The sequence below is a fragment of the Henckelia pumila genome, chromosome 2 (genome assembly GCF_033568475.1).
Source record: "Henckelia pumila isolate YLH828 chromosome 2, ASM3356847v2, whole genome shotgun sequence".
Lineage (NCBI taxonomy): Eukaryota > Viridiplantae > Streptophyta > Magnoliopsida > Lamiales > Gesneriaceae > Henckelia > Henckelia pumila.
Genome location: NC_133121.1, coordinates 147,831,297 through 147,851,977, shown reverse-complemented (window position 1 = coordinate 147,851,977; position 20,681 = coordinate 147,831,297). Strand labels below are relative to the sequence as shown.

Genomic DNA, 20,681 nt, shown 5'->3' with positions numbered 1-20,681 from the left:
ATTCCCAATCCCTCGCACATTCCAAATGAGACCATTCATTGAGAAATATTTTCCGGATCAGTGGAAGGTTTACTTTGTCCACCTTGAGACCCACAAGGTGGCACAAACTTATGATGCTTTGGCGGGCGCCCAGGCTTACGTTGTTGTGATGCTTCGCCCAACACACTTTGATTCCCAATAACTACAGTTTCAAAGATCACAACACTTTTCACGACCCATTCTTCCATGTTTGGATCACCACCCCGCTCTAAACCCTCATTAGCCTTACCCGCGAGATCAAGCTGCCGCACCCCATGCAACTCTCCCACCATATTTTCATTAACGTTTTAGCATCTACACCATCATGCACTACCAAGGTAGGCTCAGTAGTCGCAGGCACAACCTCATCGCTGAATTCTAGAGCAGAAGTGGTTTGACTCCCATTATCACCCAAAACAGATGAACCTCCCATTTCCTCCAGCCCATGTTCAACAAATACACCATCAACCCACTTTCCATCCCATAATCCATCATAAGTTTTTTTTTCCTTAGGCTACTAATATTAGTCATTACAACGTCCTTAGCCAGAACAGGATCATTATCAATATTGTCGATAACCTGATCTACTAAGTTAGGAACAACTCTATTAAAGTTCTCACCCTCAGCATTAGTACTATCATGTAAGAAGACCACATTCACCCCCTCACCTTTCTGCTCACCCAGCCAATCGCTACCCAGTTGCTGCACACCGTTTACTTGAGAATTCTCTACCACGCCTTCATCATTAAGACAATCTAGAAGAGGATCAAACCTTTTTGAGATTGGAGATCTCTGTAGATTCACGGGAAATCGATCGGCCATAACATCAGTTACCTTTTCTTTACCCTTTCTCGAAGCAACCTGCTTCCATTCCAAACGAGGAACTGCAAGATTCTTCCCCACAAGCCCCAAAGGCAGATTCATTGACTTGATCCATCGAGGTTGTTGTATTCGTTATTTTGGCAATATTAACATCACGAAGATCTGCTATTTTTTAGTTTTTGGAGGAGGCCGAGGAGCCCGACCATTCGCGTAGCATTCCTCAAATCCATGGCCAACATGACAGCATTTTGGGCAGTATTTTGGAATAGATTCATATACAACCGGCTGTTGAATTATCTTATCACCTAATCCGATAAAGATATCATCATGAAGAGGCTGCAGAAGATCAATTTCCACACAAATACGCGCCAGGATAAGGCGTTCAGCTTTAGACATTAGCTCATCCATCTTAAAAGGCTTTCCAATAAAATTAGAGACAGAATAAAGATGTTTCTTCTCGAACAATGAAATAGGTAAATCTGGAAACCTTACCAATACCGAAATGATATAGCTCTCCTTTTGATAATCAAATTTCGGACTCCATTTGAACACCCACTAGTAGATGTACTTGAAGTAACCAACGCCATTTTCCCCAAAATCTAGCCATATACTCCTCTAACTTAAAATCAATGAACAAATAACCCGGCCGAAGAAATTTTACCAAATAAGGACCCGAAACCCCTACTCCTGCAAATGCTTCAAGCGTTTTATCCCTCGATGTCCACCCACCCGAGAACTTTTCGATCAGAGCATGAGGGTACGCCTTACCCATGTCCACAGTCTCCTCTTCCGTGAAGAACACCCTGGCTTATTTTTGTAGAGCACCTTCGGTTTGTAGGAAATTACCCCATCACCCCCATCCAGGAAACTTTTTCGAGTTGTCCTAGGCAATGAAGCCATGAATGCCACTGCATAAGATAGTCGTCCCCTGTCCAGTGGCTTGCCTGCCGATGGGTCACCTCCGCCGTCGATAGGATCACGGCTAATGTTAGCGTTTTGCATGGAGAGAATTTGTGGATGAAAGGGTTCGGTCTTCTCGCGTGCAAAAAAGATGGGTCATTGGATACCTCATTGGATACTGCCCCAATGGGGTAGCATCGACAAGACCAGATGAAAGATTTAAATAATAGTGAGTTTTAATTTTGATTTGACAATACACATGACAAAAATAAACTCATTTTTGGGTCAACCACTGAGATGCTCTAATGGGTAGTTCGTGTGATCAATTGGGTCTCAGTTTAGAAACATCTATTAATACTAATATTACTCTGAATATATTAAATCATATTATTTAGAAAATATATTCAATATGATATAAATATTATTAAGGAATCATTTACCTTTATGATATCAGTATATTAAATTATATCATTCGAAAAATTGAATAATATAAAAAAAAATATCTATGAAAAAGTCCTAATTAGTTTGATCTTTTGTTATAGAAAAACTCTGATTTGAACCTTTTTTTAAAAAAATAAAATAAAATGCAATCATAAATAGACTAAGGATGTGTATTGGTTCTAGACTTTTAATGATTTTTTGTGGAGTTTAAAATTCTAAAGGTATTCAGTTTAGACTTTTATATACTCTATAACAGTTCAGTGTTAGTCAAGATGAATATTTGTAGAGTTTTAAAGTTGATTTTTAAAAACTCTACAAAAGTCTAGAGGTATTCAAAATATCAATAGATTTTTAAAAACTCTATGAAATTTTATTAACTACAATAATTAAAGCCTAAGGTACAAAAATAAAATGTCAATAATTGCCTTTGGTTCAACCTAAAGATTTGGATGAGCGTTTAATTCAAAATCATACACACTTTATTTCTATTAAAATAGTCTTTATTCAAACATTAGCCTCATTATACATACATACAAACATATTTTTTTATTTCTAAAATAAAATAATTTTTTTATCATTCATAATTTTTCGAATTTTAATTACAAAACCTCACCAAATTTAAAATCATATTTATTAAATTTTTTTAATAAAAACTTAATACTACACAACAAAATATTATAATATTTTATTGATCATAAGTTGAAAGTAACAATAATTATTTTTTATGAGTACTTCATTATTTATTTTATAAAATTTGATGTTTTAATTATTTTCTATAATTTATGATAATCTGTAGTTTAATTTGTATTAGAACTCAAAATTTGATAGTAATTTTATTCACTTTAATATACATATGTATATACATATATATAATAATTAATATGTATATGATTGATATACAATGAATTGATACATTAACGTATTTTTAAATATTTATTAACATGAATGTGTATATATATATTATATAAATAAGAATTTTGTATAAAATTAAATATATTAAAATTTATATAGAGTTATATTAATTACTTAATTGCAATAAATTTAATACTATTTATCCATTTTTGTAAATCAAATCAATAAGTAAAAATTATAAGTAACAATTATTTACATTGATGGATAAAAATATTTTTAAAAAATAGAATTATTTTAAAGAAATATGAATAGAAGTTATTGACATTCAATTACTAATTTTAAGAAATAAATTTAAAAAACACCATCATGTATTATAAAATTCATAGGGTTCTAGCAAAAATTTACAAATGTCAATAAAAGTCATGAAAAATAAATCTGCAAGATTATGTGAAAATATTTAAAACTTTGTGAGATTCTATAAAAGTCCATAGTCATCTATAAACTCCACAAAAGTTTGTCATTTAAAAAAAATCAGTAAATCTCTGCAACGAATACACCCCTAATTAAAATAATGATACAAATACATGTTACATATATAATTATCTATGTATCTACATAATATTTGATATATAATTTTAATGTCACGAAAATATAGTAGTTATATATACAACACTTCATATTAATTATTTTGGTTTGTCAATAAAACATATTATAATTTTCATGATACAAGCTTACTAGTAATCTTAATTCTCATTTTCCTCCAACTTCTCATTGCTTTACATCAAAGTTTACATTTTTTTCCTTGATCTTATAATTTTTTTAAAAACTATTTATTTTTTCAAATAATTAAATTATGTTAATATCGTATACAATCATTGCTAAATTATTAATTAAATTTCAATGATAATGTTTTTTTTAATATAAAAACCGAATAGATCGGACGAGTGCTTCAAAAAATTTATGTGTTGGCCAAACTTAGGATTGACAAAAATTTTCGAAATCTCGACCATTCCCGAAACCCAACCTATTTTCGTTCCAAAAATATCACTACCCAACATTTTTTCGACCTGAAATATTGGGATTTTTCTCGTCCCGATCAATATCGAGAGATAGATCGGGTGAAAGTTGTATTTTCGATAAGAATCCCCTCCCGACACGGTTGTATTAATAATATTAATTTTTTATATTAATAATATTATTTTTATTAGCCAAATTAGGGTTCAATGTTTAATTTCAATTTTTTTTCTTCCTTTGCGGTTACTTACTTTTATTATTTGTTACAATAATCTCTCCTTGATATGTGTCTCTTCTCAACATCATCAAATTTGTGAAGTTGCTCGAAATATTTTCCAAAACACCCTTATCTTACATTTTAATGAATTGTAATATAATCTTATTTAGGGTTGGGAAAAAATACCGAAATGCCGTCATACAACCTATTCATATCGAAAAAATCGTATATACCCAAAAAAAAGTCGATATACACTGTATCGATATGATACCGCGTATTCCAACATTTTTTTAAAAAAAACAATTTAAAAAAATCGATATACACGATATCATATCGATGCCGTACTGCCATACGGAAATTTGGTAGGTATACCGAAATTTTCAGCCGGTGTGCGGTATCACGGTATGACCCGATCCCGACCCTAGCCAAAGTTCTAAACCCGACTGTTGGTGCTTGCACGCACACGAGGGACACCACGAAATTTTTTCTCCTTTGAGTTTGAGATGCTCACGGCTCACCTATGGTGCTCCAAGATTTTCTTCTAGGGTTTTCTGTTACCTGCCTGCTCTGCTAGAAGCCACTTTCCGTTCAGGTATTTGTTGTTCTTAAATTCAATCTGTATTGCTTCTCAAAGAAAATGGAAAAAGAAAAAAAAATCAATTTGTATTTTTCTTAGTCAATTATGATCTGTTGCGGAAACTCGATGAAATTTTCATTCGTCTTTCACTTGCGCTTTGCCTTCTAAATTTCCCGGTGATTTTACTCCAAGGTGTTTACTTCAGTATTTGTTATCATGAATTTGGTCATACCTTATTTGCCTTGTTTAAAAGCCGAATATATGAACGGGCTGTTCTGTTATGTCATGCAAGATCTCTGTAATTTTTTTCGTTTGTTTCTGGAGCTGAAAGTAAAGTAGCTCAATTTTAATTTTCTGTTTGGAGTGTATTTGTGTTATTGCATCATTTGAGTTGTGACTATACTTGTTTGTTAAATCAGAGAAATGGTGTCCCAATGTTCATGCATTCATTTGCTTGTTGGGTTTTAGGGTTTAATTTTCTTATTGAAGTCCACACCCCATCCCCGGGATACACAGGTATTTCTTGATGAACTAAATCATATTACTTTACTTTTTCTTGATAAAGCTGAAACTTCTTGTGAGTATGGTTGATATGTCTTCTAAGTCGACATCACTTAAAGACTACCTTAAGAAATACACAAGCAACGATGATGCGGAAAAGAAAAAGAAGAAGAAGATAAAAAAGGGTAAACCTGTTGCTGAAGGTGTTCGTATTGTGGATGAAGATCCCACCTGGCAAAGGCCAGTCAAACTTAATGAAGAAGAAGATTCAGCAGGTAACTACATATATACATCTTTTTTTCAGCATATGATCCCAATTTTTGGCTCACTTATGTCGCTAACTATAAACAAACCTGTTACAGATGAAGAGAAGCCTCAGGTTGATGAAGATATTGAAGTTAAGCGTATGAAACGACTTGAGCAACTCAGATCCAGGCGCCCTTTTGGGGCCATTTCTGACGATGGAAGTGGTTGGGTTTCTGTATCTCAGAATTCTAAAAATTCGGAGATAGAAAACCAGAATTCTGATATTTATCCTCGTCCCAAAAGAGGGACTCGAAATGACACTCCATCACCACAACCTAATCAAGAGCCTGCCGGTGTATCAGATGTTGATTTATCTCCACCGCGGCAACCACGCAAGCATTTCCGTAGTGCTTCTCCGGAAGCCAAAAAAACGCATTTCTCGAGTGGCCAGAGAGCCCGTTATGACTCACCTTCACCTGAGCCCTATAATGAAGCTTCAGATCCCAATAAAGAAATTTCAGACTTGTCCCCTCCTCGTAGGCAAAGGGATAAGTTTAAGTCATCTCCTGAGCCTAGAAGAAAGTCTTCGTACACTGGGTACATGGATTCAGACATTTCTCCTCCTCGTCGTGCTCCTCGTGGCTCTGGATATCAAGACGACTCCCATGCTTCTTCAGCGATAGATCTTTCACCTCCAAGAAAGGTCAAGAATGGTAAAACAGATTTCATGCATATTTCTACTAAGTCAATATTCAAAACGGCTGGTGACACTGTAAATTTAGCTTCCTCAGTTTCTGATCTTTCTCCCCCAAGAAAGAGACGAAAAGAATCACCTCTTTTGATTGATCGTGCAAAGACTGGTTTAGTCTCCGGTGTAGATATCAAAGAAGAAATTGATAGAAAGAAAAAGGAAGATTTGTTAAGGTAACAATTATGTTTTCATTAATTTGTGTTCGAGATTTTCTCTCTAATTCACTAACACCCTTCATTTCCCCATGGAATATTTTTTTGGTCTGATTTTGACTCCCCTGAAAAATGATATTGAACTTACTTGACTTTCAACTACATTGAAATATGTATTGGGTTGGCAGAGTTGGTAGCGCTTCAAGCAAATATTCATATTTAAGTCTCAGGACATGGTTTAAGAAATGATGTTATGTTAGAATAGAAGTTGGGGATAGCAACATGGGCTTTGTCTTGATTCGATGATGGTATTTGCTCCATTTTATGATATAGCCAAGTTTATGGATAGATGGAGGATGTAGAGAAAGCACTCTGCAGGAGTTTTGACCACCTAAAAAAATACTTGTATCACAGAGAGAGAGAACTTCAGGTTTCCATATTAATCCCCCCCGTGATTATTTACTTTGTTATGTGTGTTCGATGATGAGTCTCCTTTGGGGACCATATTAGGTTGACATGGTGTGGATTGATCTATGCATAACTACATCCCGTTTTATAAAGCTTTATTTTGTAGCTTATTTCCTATGCTTTCTCAGATGCTCAACCTAAGTCCAAAACTCATGTTTCTGTAGATTCAAAGAAATGGATCCTTCTGTAAGCGGCCGAAATGCTGAAGCTGTATACCGAAACAAATTAACAGGTGAGAAAAAGTATTTTCTTTGGTCATATGCCATTTTTTCAGCAGGAAAAGACGTGATATGCTATCTCCTTGCTGTTGCAGGCGAACGCATGTCAAAGGAGGAGTATTTAAAATCTCAGAAGGATAAACGGAAGAAAGAAGAGAAGCCTAAGGTGCCACTTCTGTTTATCTTTTATGCACTCCAAGATACTAGAATAACTTTTCATGAACATGGCTTACTTTTTCATGTAATATCTTCCTTCCCATCCCTTTTACTATTTTCGTTCTCGTTTTGTACGTCATCATTACTAAGAGGATTGTGCAGGAAATTATTTAAATGTTAAATGAATATTCAATGGCCAGTCTGCTAAAATATCAATTTGATGAGCATTCTCCTGTTTTACCATACTTGACTGTCATTTACCACCTGCTTTGGCTAGCCGACATGTAATTCTTCAGGATATTAAGTGCATCCACATTCCACGCTTAATGGACCATGAGTCAAATAAGCTTCTCGTGTTCATTTTGTTTTAAGTTCGGGCAATTAGTTACTGGTGGATAATCAAGAAATCTGCACCAGTGCTGTTGCTTAATTTATTTCATTCCTCTTCCTGTTTTCTGATTCTCCAAATTCATCCTGAAATGCACCTGAAGCTGGCAGTTGGTAGATTGCCCAAAAGTCCTACATACGCCTTGATTTGAATTTTCCCAAGAAGCAGTGAAATATGAGCTTGTGTAAGGTCATTTGAACTCTAAATGCGTCAGTATGTGTTTTTGTGTGACTCACAAGCATTATATGTTTATGCGTATGCTATTGTCATGTTGAGCATGCGCTATTGTCATGTTGAGCATGCGATTCGGTCATTCAACATCATTACATGACCAGCTGCTTGAATAGTGGGTATTTTACTGAGTTCTTATTGGCTCGCTCTATGTTAACACCTTTTAGGTGATGAACAAGGATATAAGTATATGGAGGTCTATGAAGTAATAGGCGATGAGAGTGTTTATGAGTTGGCATGTTTAGTTTATGACTGTAGTACTGTACATATGGTTTGTAGCCTTGGTGAGATTTATAGATTTTGTCATGGGATTTGGGGTTTAGTTTAGTTATCTTGGTTTGTTTACGCGATGTTGGAGGGCTTGTCTTTGCACCTTTTTTTATTATGTTCTATTAATTCATTGGTGTACTAGGCTAATGAATAATATAATTTGTTTATTGAAGTTGTAATATTAATAGTAAAAATATTGTATGTGATTCTAGGAAAAAAATTATCGTTGCAATAGGTGCTTCGCTTAGAAACGAATGGATATTTTAAATCACAACTTGGCTAACCAAATTGTTTCTGCATGTTTGTTCGTCAGTTTGAGACCGAAGGCCTTATAGTACTTGTTCGTGTATTTCTTTCATGTTTTTCTTTATCATAATTATTATTTCCTGATAATAGTGCGTCAGTCTCAGTAATATCCATTCTGTGGCTTGAATCAACTCTGCAGATATATATATGTATCTTATGCCTTGCATTTAGATGTCTCACATTTAATGACATTTTTTTTCAAGCGATGACCAATGATTTACCTTCAGGAAATAAAGCTGGAATGGGGTAAAGGATTGGCTCAAAAGCGGGAAGCTGAATCTAAACTTGAGGAATTCAATTTAGAGAAGGATAAACCATTTGCACGGAGCAGGTAATAGAAATGATCAAGAGGAGTCTGTTGGAATGTAATTTAGAAGTAATATGCCAGTGAATTTAGTATAAATTTACAAAATTTGGAATGGAACACTTTCACATTTCATGTACTATTTGACGTATTTTAGTCTTCATACATTCTGCAAATCACGTTGAAATGAGATATAGAAACACGAAGGGCTAATGTTCTTGCATTATTGGAATGTCTTGATCATCAATAATGTGGTTGAAGCTGGTTTCTCATAATGTCTTGAATGTCCAGCAACTCATTTGGTAGGTCTCGCGTGGCACCTCACTTTCTTCCTGTAAAATACGAGAAACATATTAGGCCATTATAATTTGTTTTGTCCTCAGTTGTGATTAAGTTTATTTTCAGTGCACGGATGCTTGAAGCACGCAAACAGTGTGAATTTACTTGCATGTTAACAATTGGAAATGCTATGATTGTTTGATTATGATGCGGTCGATCACTTGATTAGTAACTCTATAAATGTTCACCGAGTTCTCGAAAAGATCACAGTTCAGTCCTAACCAACAGACCATCTGTAATAGAACCATGGGTTTAGTGAAAGTGGAAGGCCATATGGTGTCTAAGAGGGGGAGAGGAAGAAGGCTTGACGGTATATCCATGTTTATCCTTCTTTCTATTGCCAGAGTACATTCTTAGAGTTCTGTCTGATGATATTCTTGACCAATCAAAAAAGTTAGAACTGACCAATTGAAAATCAATTTCGTTTTCATTTGGATTCCCACCCAAATAACTCCATTTTTTTTTAGATCACAGCTCTTCCTGATATATTAATTCCATCATCTTGTTGATTCGGTGCTTTGTAGCTGTTCTTCTAACTAGTATCTCATTCGTGGGATGGACGTAGTGTTATTTTATGTAATTAACGATTAGAATTAGTGAGTACAAGCACTTGAATAATTATTTAAAGTGATTGATATAACATAACGAATATAATATAAATAAAATTATCAATTTCATCATCTTTTTGAGTCCGTGCTTTGTAGCTATTCTTCTACTGAAATAGGAAGGCATAATGTGCTATAGTAATTTTTTGGTTTGACTTTTCTCTAGGGACGACCCTGATCTTGACAGAATGCTGAAGGAAAGAGTTAGATGGGGTGATCCCATGGCACATTTGGTGAAGGTAGGTTGTATATCATTTATACTTTGTTTTCGCAAAATAATTATTCAGCACACTTGATATCCATTTATGCAAATCGAAATCCAATGGGTACTTATATTCTCTGAACTACAATGATATCAGCCCAACTGGTTCTTGGCTCACCTGAATTGATTTGCTCTTACAGAATAAGGACTCTCTGCCAGTTCTTCCAGACCTTGGCGGGAGTGAGAGGATGAAAGAATCTGGATTTATAATTCCCCAGGAAATCCCGAGTCACAGCTGGATAAAGAGAAGAGTCGAAGCTGCTCCAAACCGGTATGGAATCAAACCAGGGAGACACTGGGATGGTGTAGACCGCAGTAATGGTGAGCTCTTTGCTACCGTTTCGCTTATCCAGGCGTCATGTCTAGAATTTTTAATAAATGAGAATATGGAAGAAAGCACATTACATCTAATTTGCGTTGACTATATATGAAAACGAATGGAAGTTTATATTGTCTTTTGCCTCTTCTGTTGTGTAGGATATGAGAAAGAAATGTTTAAAAGGACGAATGAAAAACGAGCTACAGAGATGGAAGCGTATATGTGGTCAGTTTCTGAGATGTGAGCTTTATTAGAACGCCGTTGCTGGCCATCCAAATTGAGTTGGCTAGTTTTTGTGAGAGATTTCTTACTTCTGGTACACACACTGGTTTTATTGTTGTAAAGAAGTCTGCACATATTTTTTTCCCATTGCTAAGCTCGATCGGACTTGAGGCGAGCTTGCAGCCACCCTAGCTTCTGTTTTGACAGGACTGATTCTATGTTGTCATTTTTTTGTTGAATTTTTTTTAATCATATTCATAAATGAGTTCGTTTTTTTTAAAACCTTTTTTTATTGGTCACTTGATTTTTTTTTTGCCCCCCTGAATTTCTGCGTATATTTGTAAATGAGTTCATCAAATAAGCATAACCTCTCAATGATGATCACTGGACATACAATTGGTTAATAGCTCCATTTAACATATCATGAACTATCATCTAAAAGATTCGTTGAGGAAATTGAGTTTGTCGGAATGGCAATCTGAATTCCAATGGAAAATGAAACATTATCTCAACTTTCGTATGATGGCTGTTGTATCAATTTCGTATTTCTCTGACATTATCTCAACTTTCCTACCATTTTCTATAAGTAAAATAAAACAAATATCTAAAACATCATTAACAGGAAGAAAAAAAAAAAGAAAAAAGGAAACTGGTGCTCAAATTGAAACGCCTATTACGATATACCGGGCTGATGAATGCCGATTTAGTTAAAAACTTTCATATTGAAATAAAAATTTTAGTTTCATGGTAAATAATTTAAAATTTTGATTATGCTGCACGATAACTCATACATTCTTATAACTAGTAACCGTGCACACGTTTGCGCGTGCTTAAAAAATATATATGATTATATAATATAATATTTCACGTGTTTTTCTATTTTGCCTCCCAAAACATAATGGATTGCACACGTGAAAGGAGTTGAGGAATAAAGAAGACATGGGGGAGAAAATGGAAAGCAGGGGAGTTGGGCTTGGAGAAATTCTTGTTCTGCCCTTCTGATATTGAATTATGAATGAAAGAAGGAATGACAATATTGTCACTCCATATTTTGGATCAAATTCAGTTTTTTTAATAGGTTCGTGCATTATAAAATTGTAAAGATAATTACTATAATTTTTGCGTGAGGAGAAAAATTTGTTATAATTGAATTTCAAACCCAAAGTCTAATCCAAAATTTGAAAACATTTATTTATGCCAGATAAGTAGAGCTTTTAAACCCATGGCGGGTGAGCCGGCACACAAAAAATCCACCGTTTGACCGGTTGAGGGCGGGCCGGCCCATTATCCCGACGGACTGAAAATTCTTAACCCAATCCAAAACAAATTGGGTTACGGGTTAGGCAGACCGGCCCACGGGTTGACTTACTATAAATAAAAATAAAAAAATAAAAAAAAATCATTATAATTAATTATAAATTTTATTTTATAAATAAATATTAATAGAACATATTAATAAAATTTCTAATTATTTATTTCACTAAGTGTAAATTTGATAGAAATTATTTAATACAAAAAAATTTCAAAAATTTTATTAAAAAATACATATATCACAATAAAATAAAATAAAATTTAATTTTTTTTTTCTCCAGACAAGCCGCGGGTTGGCCCTTCTTTAGTTGGGTTGAAAAAATTTTAACTTAATCCACTTAAATTATATGGCGAAAATGTCCAATCTAATGAACCTAATTCAAATTGACGGATCTACATATTAGACATAAACCTTCCCTATAAACTTTATTATAATCTTTCGCACGCGATCCGATTGCCATCCCTGAAAACTTGTGTCGCCAAAACTCGCTCTATAGAAAATGTATATTAGTAAGCCCAGAAAGGACAAAAGGGAGCCCATAATGTTATTCAGATATGGATATTGGGCCTCCATGTTTCCACTGGCCCAAGATGTTAGTGCACACGAGTGGTTTCACACGCTTACCTTCTGAAAACTCACTGTTTCAGTAGTCTCGCTTCCAGAGTCAGCTCGAATGTGGAGGAGGAACACCGTAATTCACTTCTTAACATACAGAATTCGTGTGATTTTTTTTTGGTAGCATTTTGCCCCTACAAGAGTGTATTCTCATTTTGAGTTCCGAATGTATGCCCGCGAAAATCGAGATTCAGATCAGAGTATCTCTGGTAATTAGCTCGCTTAAATCGTGTTAGCATTTTTCTCTGTTTTATTTTAATTGATTATTACTATTCAAATGTCATCACATTTCATATGGACGATTATGTACTCAAAGAGGAAGAAGGTCCGGAGGATTCGTGGAAAGAACGTGCAGTTTCATTGAGTGATGCACCAAATAACTACGAGGTGAATGGTTAGCCAATTAAAATGTCTTGTGGTAGTATTCCCATGCATTTTATGATAGGTGGAAAAGTTGATATACAAAGACATTCAAGATTACCGATTAGTTTTAGTTTGTAATTATAAGAAATTACCCAAGTATGGTGTTGCAAACTTTATTAGTGCAGACCATTATCCCTGAAATGACAACATGGTGGTTTTTCTTTAATCGTTTGGTTAACTATGATTTTTATGTTAACATGTATGATGGCAGGGGGGGATGCGAGTCGTCTCACAACTTGAGATGCTCAAAGGTTTTTGTTTCGATTATACTCACCTTATATATATATATATTTGAATTGTGTTTAAACGTTTTATATGCACAACTGTGAACGTTGTCAAATAACTTTGTCTCCATGCTTATCTGCAGATTACCACGAAATGCATCCAACTAGTGACAAGCACATTTCATCTCATGAGGTAATGATTCAATGTTTGAAGATGCTATTAAGCACTTGATTAGTCAACTGACTTAAAGTCATGTTTTGACTTGATCTGAACATTTGAAAATAGGAATGCACTAAAGTTTTCTCGCTATAGTTAGAACATGATAAGTATCATTTATGAGCAATGCGATAGTGTTTTTTGGTTCAGTAATTACTTGATGATCTCTCTTTTGAATTTCTGTTACTGTCACAATGTCAGGTGCGGCAAAGAGGATGTGCTAAACAAGATCGCAATTAAAATTTGATGATGTTTAATATTTGTGGCTTATCTCGGAAGTTTGTTGTTGTTAGCAGAGAAAAATGGGTCTCTGTGCTGACGATGAAGTTGAAAATCCATGCTTCGATGAGGATGATGATTGTATGCAGTCTCCAAGAATAAACTCTTCCAATCACTATAATGAAGGACCCATCTTCTTATCAACAGTGGCTTCGATCTTACAGTCCGATGAAGAAACTATATCTGATAATGAGGTGTGCCAGCAAGAGACTTTAGTCCCATTTTTTCTTGCTGTTTCTTTGCAGTATAATCTTTATCTGCACTGTCAATGCATGTGGTTTTGTTCTATTAACTCTGGGGTTTCAAAATTCCAGAAAATTAATCTTCCTACCCTCAAAAGTGCAAAAGAGGATGAGAGTAGCACATGGTCTGAGGCAAGTATGGAAGTGAAAGCATTGATTTGCTTACATGAAAATTCTGGCACGTCATCTCATGGTGTCGCTCAAAAAGCATACAAATCATGTAAAGGTATGCTGCTTGTTTTTTCAAAATAACAGGGGAGAACAAAAACCTTTATTCACTATTTTGACAATTCTTGTACCAATAGCAATTTATGTCTCACTTTTTCTTGTCACTGTTTGACCACTTCAATGTCAGTAATTTTTTGTACCGAGATAGAGTTTTGTGAGATTTAATTGATATTGATGATATTAATACTTGTCAAACATCTTAGGTGGTGGCAAGGCCAAAAGCAAGCGGAAATTTTCTTTCCATTTCCAGCCATGTAAAGAGGATTTGTCTTTGCTTGGTGGTGATGGAAACAGATGGCCACCACTGGAAAAAATTGCATTACCCAACGAAGTTAGTGCTGCAGTTCATAAAGACATGGACAAAGTTATGGTTGAGAATCGACTGGTTGTTGGAGAAAAAGTTGAACTACCAGAAAACCACATAGCACCATTTGAACTGTCCGGACAGCATGATTTTAAAGAGAATTCAATGGCACAGTCTCTAATTAAATTCCATGAGAGGAGTGTTCTGATGCTTGGAAGTTCGGAAATGGTTGGATTCCTCCCTTCTTATTTCTCCTCTTCTTTACTATCTTTTCTAATTTAATTAATTTGGTATATTACGCAGGGTATTGAGAGAAAAGGAATAGGAGGCGAGCATATAGTTTTAGATAAGCATACATCTCCAGTGGGTGAAGAATTCTTAGATGTTGACGACCTACCTGAGGCTCTGGACAGTGGACCTTCCAGCGATGATGAGGCATTTTTGGTGAATAGCCTTTTAGTAATTCTGTTCTTAAAAATTGACCGGAGGTGTTAACTTGTCTTACTGCTAAACTCGTTGATTCAGGAGACTCATCAAAATACGAATTCAATTATCCTGAGAACTATGGCAGATCAATTTCATGAAGCCTTTGGAACTGTGTCAGTTAATGATGCGCGGCTACCCTTAGCTTTACCTGGTCCATTATAGTAGGTTATGGAACTGATACTTGCAGCCACATCACATTGTTTTGATGATGCAATGTCATTTATGAATCTAACCCATCTGAGTTTTCATACTGTGAATTGATTTTTCTTTAGCGACGGATTATTCAAAAGGTTGCAGCGAGTAGTTCAGATTGAGGAGAGAGAATTGGCACCATTAAAGATCTCAAATGCAGGAACCAATTCTTTGGGTAAATCCGTAAATACAAATCTTGAAATATCCAGTTATCCAACACGACAGAAAATCGATGTTCTAAGTTTTTCATTTCAGATGAAAGATCGTGCATTTCTGTTAGGATTTTGTCGAGGTCTCTGGAGGCAAAGTTGACGGTCTGTACCTGCACTTCAATTGGACATGGCGAGGTGCGCTTATTATTAAATTAATCTGGACTAGATAAACACTCTACTTTTTGCAGTCGTTTGCATTTGGTAGAAATATTGTGATTGTCGAAAAAGAGATCCTTGATTCATGTGGACTTCGGTGACAGAAAACATGCTGAGAAGATCACAAGAAACTGGAAAATTTCCAAGATTTCCTTGTCTCTGTTGTTGGGATTGGAATCTGACACATGATAAGCCATATGTGATGAGCGTGATCGCATCACTTGCATCAGCATATGATAACCTTCAGTTAATGTTACTTTATGTTGGTTTAAAAATAAAGTATTGTTGTTCTGTTTTTCAGGACTCGCTTTTGAACAGCTTGCAAATGAAAACGAGGAACACGGAAAGGACTTTGACTATCATTTTCAGTTCAAAGATGTGTAGCAATGTCAATCTAGAAGTTGGCAATGTTATTCGCCTGCACCCTCCATGGTATGATTTGCTTATGAGTTGCATTTTTATTGCTAGATAGTATTCTAATGGTTTTCATTGGGGTAGTATTATTCACAAAAATATTGCTTATGTGTTTAAAGGGATCCATCACTTTCTAGGGTCTTGCAAAGCAACTGTTACTAATATACACACTACCAAGGCTCCCAAGTATGGATGAGTCTAGGCACAAAGTGAGTTGTGCTTTATTGAAGTAAATCATTAGTAAAATGATATGCTAAATGAAAATTAGAATAATATTTTATTGCATATAATGCAATATGTACTTAATAAATTATTAAGGAACTTAATAAATAGGAATATCATATAAGGAAAATGGATATTCAGTATCTTGCATTTCATCGTGGATTTTCTATCTTTACAATGAAGTGCTCAAAAGTGGCTTTCAGCCTTTAAAAAATCGCACCAATACTCGGGCTTTATGGTTATGGCGTTGGCTTCATTGAAGGACTTCGCCTTACCTTGTGTCTGAGGTGCAAAGGCAGAGCCTCGAAGAACCTTGAGCCTTGGTGCATGTCTTGTAGGCCCTTTATATCTATGAAGCATAGAGTGAAAAGGTTTACAGGCAAGATTCCGTATAATCTTGAATGTGCAAGGAAAAAGAGTGCACCAACGTATTGTAGGCCTAGCTTCCGTGTTCTCCAACATTCTTATATTTGGTTTTGTAATCCTTTCACGGGAGTAATGAATTTAACCAGGCTCACTGCTCACCTTTCGTTTCAAGGCAAGATTTCTCTGGATTAAAGTGCCAAAACCGTATAATCTTGAATGTGCTACAGTTTAGCCAAGACAACCCACAAATCGACCTCTATGCTAAAGATTGAAACATGATGTAAAATGCAAACTTTCTTGAAACAATTGTATGGATAACAGCATAAGTGTAACATTCTTTTAACCAGAGAGATTTTGTTTGCCAAAACTTCATTCTTTCCATTTTACCGCAATTGGACAGAAATGGTTGTGTAAAAGCATGACTCAACTCTTGAAAAATTTAAAACATTTTCGTTTGGAATTATCAGTTACAGTGAATAGTCCTTGTTCTGAAAATACACTCACAGATTTATGTTGTTTTCTGAAACAGGAAGGAGGTGCAGGGGATGCGGGAAGACACAGTGGTCATTTTATGTTCATATTATTCACAGGTTCAAGAATGGCATGCTTAGCTGAGTAAATGACATGGTAAAGTTGACAGATGCAACAATACTATTTCTTACAAAATCCTTCATATTGAATATGGGTACTTAAAACATGTGACGGGACCATTTGACTTGTTTTTCTTTACGTCTGATTCTGACCTGATTGTGATTTTTTTATAATTTTTTTACCTGAGTAGAACTCCTAGAAAAATGACTTACAGAATTCGAACAAACATTTAGTTGGCAGGTGATCCGCCCCCTCTTGAATCATGTGTACATACTGTAAGATTGCAAATATTGATCCTTATGTTAGATTGTGACACACTGCATAGGACAAAAGATTATCTAATCTGGAACCAGACGCTGTATTGTTTGAACAGGTATAGAAGAAGTAGGAGGGAGATAATTGTTCTGTGATATGTTACAGTCTTGCAATCTACAAAATGTATCATTCCACTTGCAGGAAAGAAGAAAGTGAAGCTAGAAGTTTTTAGTGTACAGAGAAAAAGCTTAACAAATTCAAAACCTTCCAGGCCGGGAAAATCTTGTGGGCTGATAGTTAAGCTCGATGAGGTACAAAAAAGGGAACTTGCTACAACTGATGGAGGAATTTTTCCTCAAGCGATTTATCAACTCAACAAATTAGGCCAAGATGAGCATAAGCAAATAACGTTACAAACTTCTAGATTGGCGTTGTTACACATAATTTAGCTGAAAATGATAGTAAGAGAGTCCTTCCTGCATTCCTCATTTTCTTTTGCAAGCTACTCAGAAGCAAGTTCTGAAAAGCAAATTACAAATTGGGTGTATGTTTTGTAGATGGTCGGAGACCTCAATAATCTTTTGGAGAAATAAATATATATTTTTTATTTTAAAGATATTTTGTAGATTTGGAATGAGAATGCTAGATTTAGATCTTTTACCAAATCACAATGAAAATGTTGTGCGATCCAACTATTTCTTGAAGTCTATGTGATGTTTTTGAGAATAGAATCATAGATCATAAGATTTTGACTTTTGCGGTATCACATTTTACATGATATTGATACACAAATTTTGAAAGTAGATCTTTATACTTTTATATATCGTTGTGTCATAGTACATAAATAGAACGGTGAAACCCTCGTAATTAATCATTAATTTTCGCGATAATTTTTATGATCTCAAAGTGAAAAAATGGACGAAGGAAACGACTATAAGTCCGGAATGAAAATATCAAAACTACAAGTTAAAAAGCAAATTTAACTTTTCGTGTGATTCTAGGCTAGCATGTGTACAAGTAGTTAGAAAAAAATATTTTTTAAGCGGTGATGATGTTTTGCTAAACCGGATGTCCGGGCTATCAGGGTAGCAAGATGGGCCTGTCGAGCTATCCGGGTTGGTAAGGCTGGTGAGTGATATTTTCTTCCCGGGTAAAAGATGATCTGCACGGGAAAGTCTATGCTACCCAAGGGCACTGCCCTTGGGGTGACGTGGTAGAGTATGATTGGTTAAAATCAGTGGGTTCCACGTAGGGCCCACTGATTTTAACCAATCACGGATTGCCACGCCACCCCAAGGGCAGTGCCCTTGGGGTAGCATAGACTTTCCCGATCTGCACACAAGGGAAATGCAGCAAAATCATGTTAGTGGGGCGCTGGAAAATTTTTCGGCGGGGTCACTCCGATGCTTAAGTCAGACTTATAAATAGAGTGGGCTTAAATGAAAAATGAGTATAGTGCTTTTGGGATTTAAATGAACATATCTCTTTAATACCTGTGTCCCGGTATTTATAAGCTTTGGAGCGAGAGAATCACTCCTCAATTTCAGGATAGTGGCCACGATCTGAGTCGTGGGTCAGGGGCTATCCACGTCTACCCCTCCTGCACGATCCAGCCAAAATAATCGGAGTTGTGGCAATGTGGAGGTAGTGCCCCTGAAAGTTAGGCATTGACTAGATTACGAAGATTTAGTCTTCCCCATCTCACCAATCCCCCGAACATCTTTAATCCCGAGCTACAGGTCCGACCCCTGAGGCTGAGGCCTGATTTATTCCTTTATCATGGCACAACCCTGACATCATTACTTTCATGGAGCCCCGATGCCTCTGGCTTTTCGGGGTATCACCACTCCACCCTAAAATAGTCGGGTTAGAGCCCTGCTCACTATCCCGAGTAACAGCCTCGATGCCTCTGGCTTCCCGAGGTATCACCACTCCGCCCTAAAATGGCCGGGCTAGAGCCCTGCTCGCCGTCCCGAGCAATAGTCATGGCACTCCTACTTCTTCAGTGACATAAATTTGAATTTCAAAATTCAAAACCATTAAGGATGATGTCATGGGCGACGCCATCCCTAGAAGCTGAAGTGACGGGCAGTTGTCAGAGCACGCTACTTGTCCTTTCAGCTGCCCGTATCATCATTACCCTGCCCGGTTCATCTTCCCAGGCTCACCCCCACCATCCGATTGTCTTTAAATCCACGGCCTAGATTTTTCGCCCAACCCTATATATATTCCATAACCACCTACCCTCCCCACTTTCTCCTTTCACAACAGTTGTGCTCTCCCCTCTTCACTCCTCCTCCCCGACATTCGCTTTTCAGCAACGTACTTCTGTTTTTCGTGTGTTTTCGCCATCTTCGTGTAAGTTTCTTCCCCTTTCTTACTTTATCATGTCTGAATATGCCTCATCCACATCTGGTGCCAATGCACGGGGTTCACAAAGCATCAAATCCGATGCTTTATGCCCAGATTCTCCCACCCCCCTGTTTCTTCCTCCGCCGCAGTGGTGGCGGCACCTTCTTCCTCCCGCCCTAAGGAAGTTCCAACTGGGCTTTCTAAGGGCAAAGGAAAAACTAAGACCTCACAAGCTGTAACCTCTATCTACGTCCCTCGCCCAAATCCTGAGGGTCCTTGGTTCTCTGGTTTCCCCAGCACCCTTCGCCCAGAGGCCATAGAGGAACTCCGGGCCATGGGTAACATTTCACCCGCCTACTCCATTATTATCCCAGGCCCGATGGGTAAGGATGACCAGCCTCCTGAGGGTTTTTACACCTTCTTTAGGGAACAACTCAGGAATGGACTTCGCTTCCCGGTCTATCCTTTTTACTATAAGATTGCCGACTTTTACCAGGTACCCCTAAACCAGTTCCATCCTAATGCTTTTCGTATGATGGCCGCCACCTATGTTCTTTTCAAAACACATAACTTGGTCATCACTCCTCTTGTTTTTCACTACTACTATTCTTGCCGATTTAGCGAGATGGCTTTCTCTTTGAATACCCGACAAAACGCCCATTTTCTAGACGATACCCCTCATCTTGTAAGGGCTGAAAAGAAAGATTTTTCTACATTCAGCTACCTTCTGTCCGGACCAAACCCACCCAATTTTTGACAGCCCTTCCACCCCAACCTGAACTCCCCAGAAATTTCAAGGTTGAGGAACCCTACCTCCGATCTCAAGAGTTGGTGGAAAACCAAAAATTTCCCTCTACGCCCCTCTTGGAGGAAAAAAGTTTGATTGCTCATGGGCTAGGTGCCCGGGTGGTAGATCCATTGGATCGGATCATTGATGAGTATGAAGCCGGGCTAAAATCCCGGTATACTTTACTGATTTTTCTTTATTCATATATCTTCTATCATCTTATAT

General features: G+C 36.5%; 2 protein-coding genes across 11 annotated transcripts; both read left to right on the top strand.

The window, feature by feature from the left end:
• The first annotated feature begins 4,687 nt into the window (after positions 1-4,687).
• On the top strand, positions 4,688-10,780 carry LOC140880936 (uncharacterized). Of its 5 annotated transcripts, none has more exons than XM_073285829.1 (10): positions 4,688-4,856; positions 5,407-5,617; positions 5,705-6,301; positions 6,371-6,512; positions 7,124-7,191; positions 7,273-7,343; positions 8,756-8,859; positions 9,943-10,015; positions 10,179-10,359; positions 10,516-10,780. In XM_073285829.1, the coding sequence occupies exons 2-10, from the start codon at positions 5,425-5,427 to the stop codon at positions 10,599-10,601; spliced, it is 1,515 nt and encodes a 504-aa protein (XP_073141930.1). In that variant the 5' UTR covers positions 4,688-4,856; positions 5,407-5,424; the 3' UTR covers positions 10,602-10,780. The 5 variants fall into 5 exon arrangements, with proteins under 5 accessions (XP_073141930.1, XP_073141932.1, XP_073141928.1 ...); XM_073285831.1 differs by adding an exon at positions 5,310-5,357 and having other exon boundaries at positions 5,446-5,617; positions 5,705-6,512; XM_073285830.1 differs by having other exon boundaries at positions 4,689-4,856; positions 6,380-6,512.
• A 1,768-nt stretch (positions 10,781-12,548) lies between these two features.
• LOC140882450 (uncharacterized) lies at positions 12,549-17,925 on the top strand. 6 transcript variants are annotated; one of them, XR_012150212.1, is made up of 14 exons: positions 12,549-12,715; positions 12,823-12,893; positions 13,141-13,180; positions 13,297-13,346; positions 13,667-13,843; positions 13,964-14,117; positions 14,323-14,651; positions 14,727-14,867; positions 14,949-15,070; positions 15,182-15,276; positions 15,357-15,448; positions 15,771-15,901; positions 17,001-17,337; positions 17,436-17,925. XR_012150212.1 is itself a non-coding variant. In XM_073288461.1 (14 exons), the coding sequence occupies exons 1-13, from the start codon at positions 12,673-12,675 to the stop codon at positions 17,080-17,082; spliced, it is 1,527 nt and encodes a 508-aa protein (XP_073144562.1). In that variant the 5' UTR covers positions 12,549-12,672; the 3' UTR covers positions 17,083-17,098; positions 17,519-17,924. The 6 variants fall into 6 exon arrangements, 4 of the variants coding, with proteins under 4 accessions (XP_073144562.1, XP_073144561.1, XP_073144563.1 ...); XR_012150213.1 differs by having other exon boundaries at positions 17,001-17,435; positions 17,519-17,925; XM_073288461.1 differs by having other exon boundaries at positions 17,001-17,098; positions 17,519-17,924.
• Positions 17,926-20,681: the final 2,756 nt, after the last annotated feature.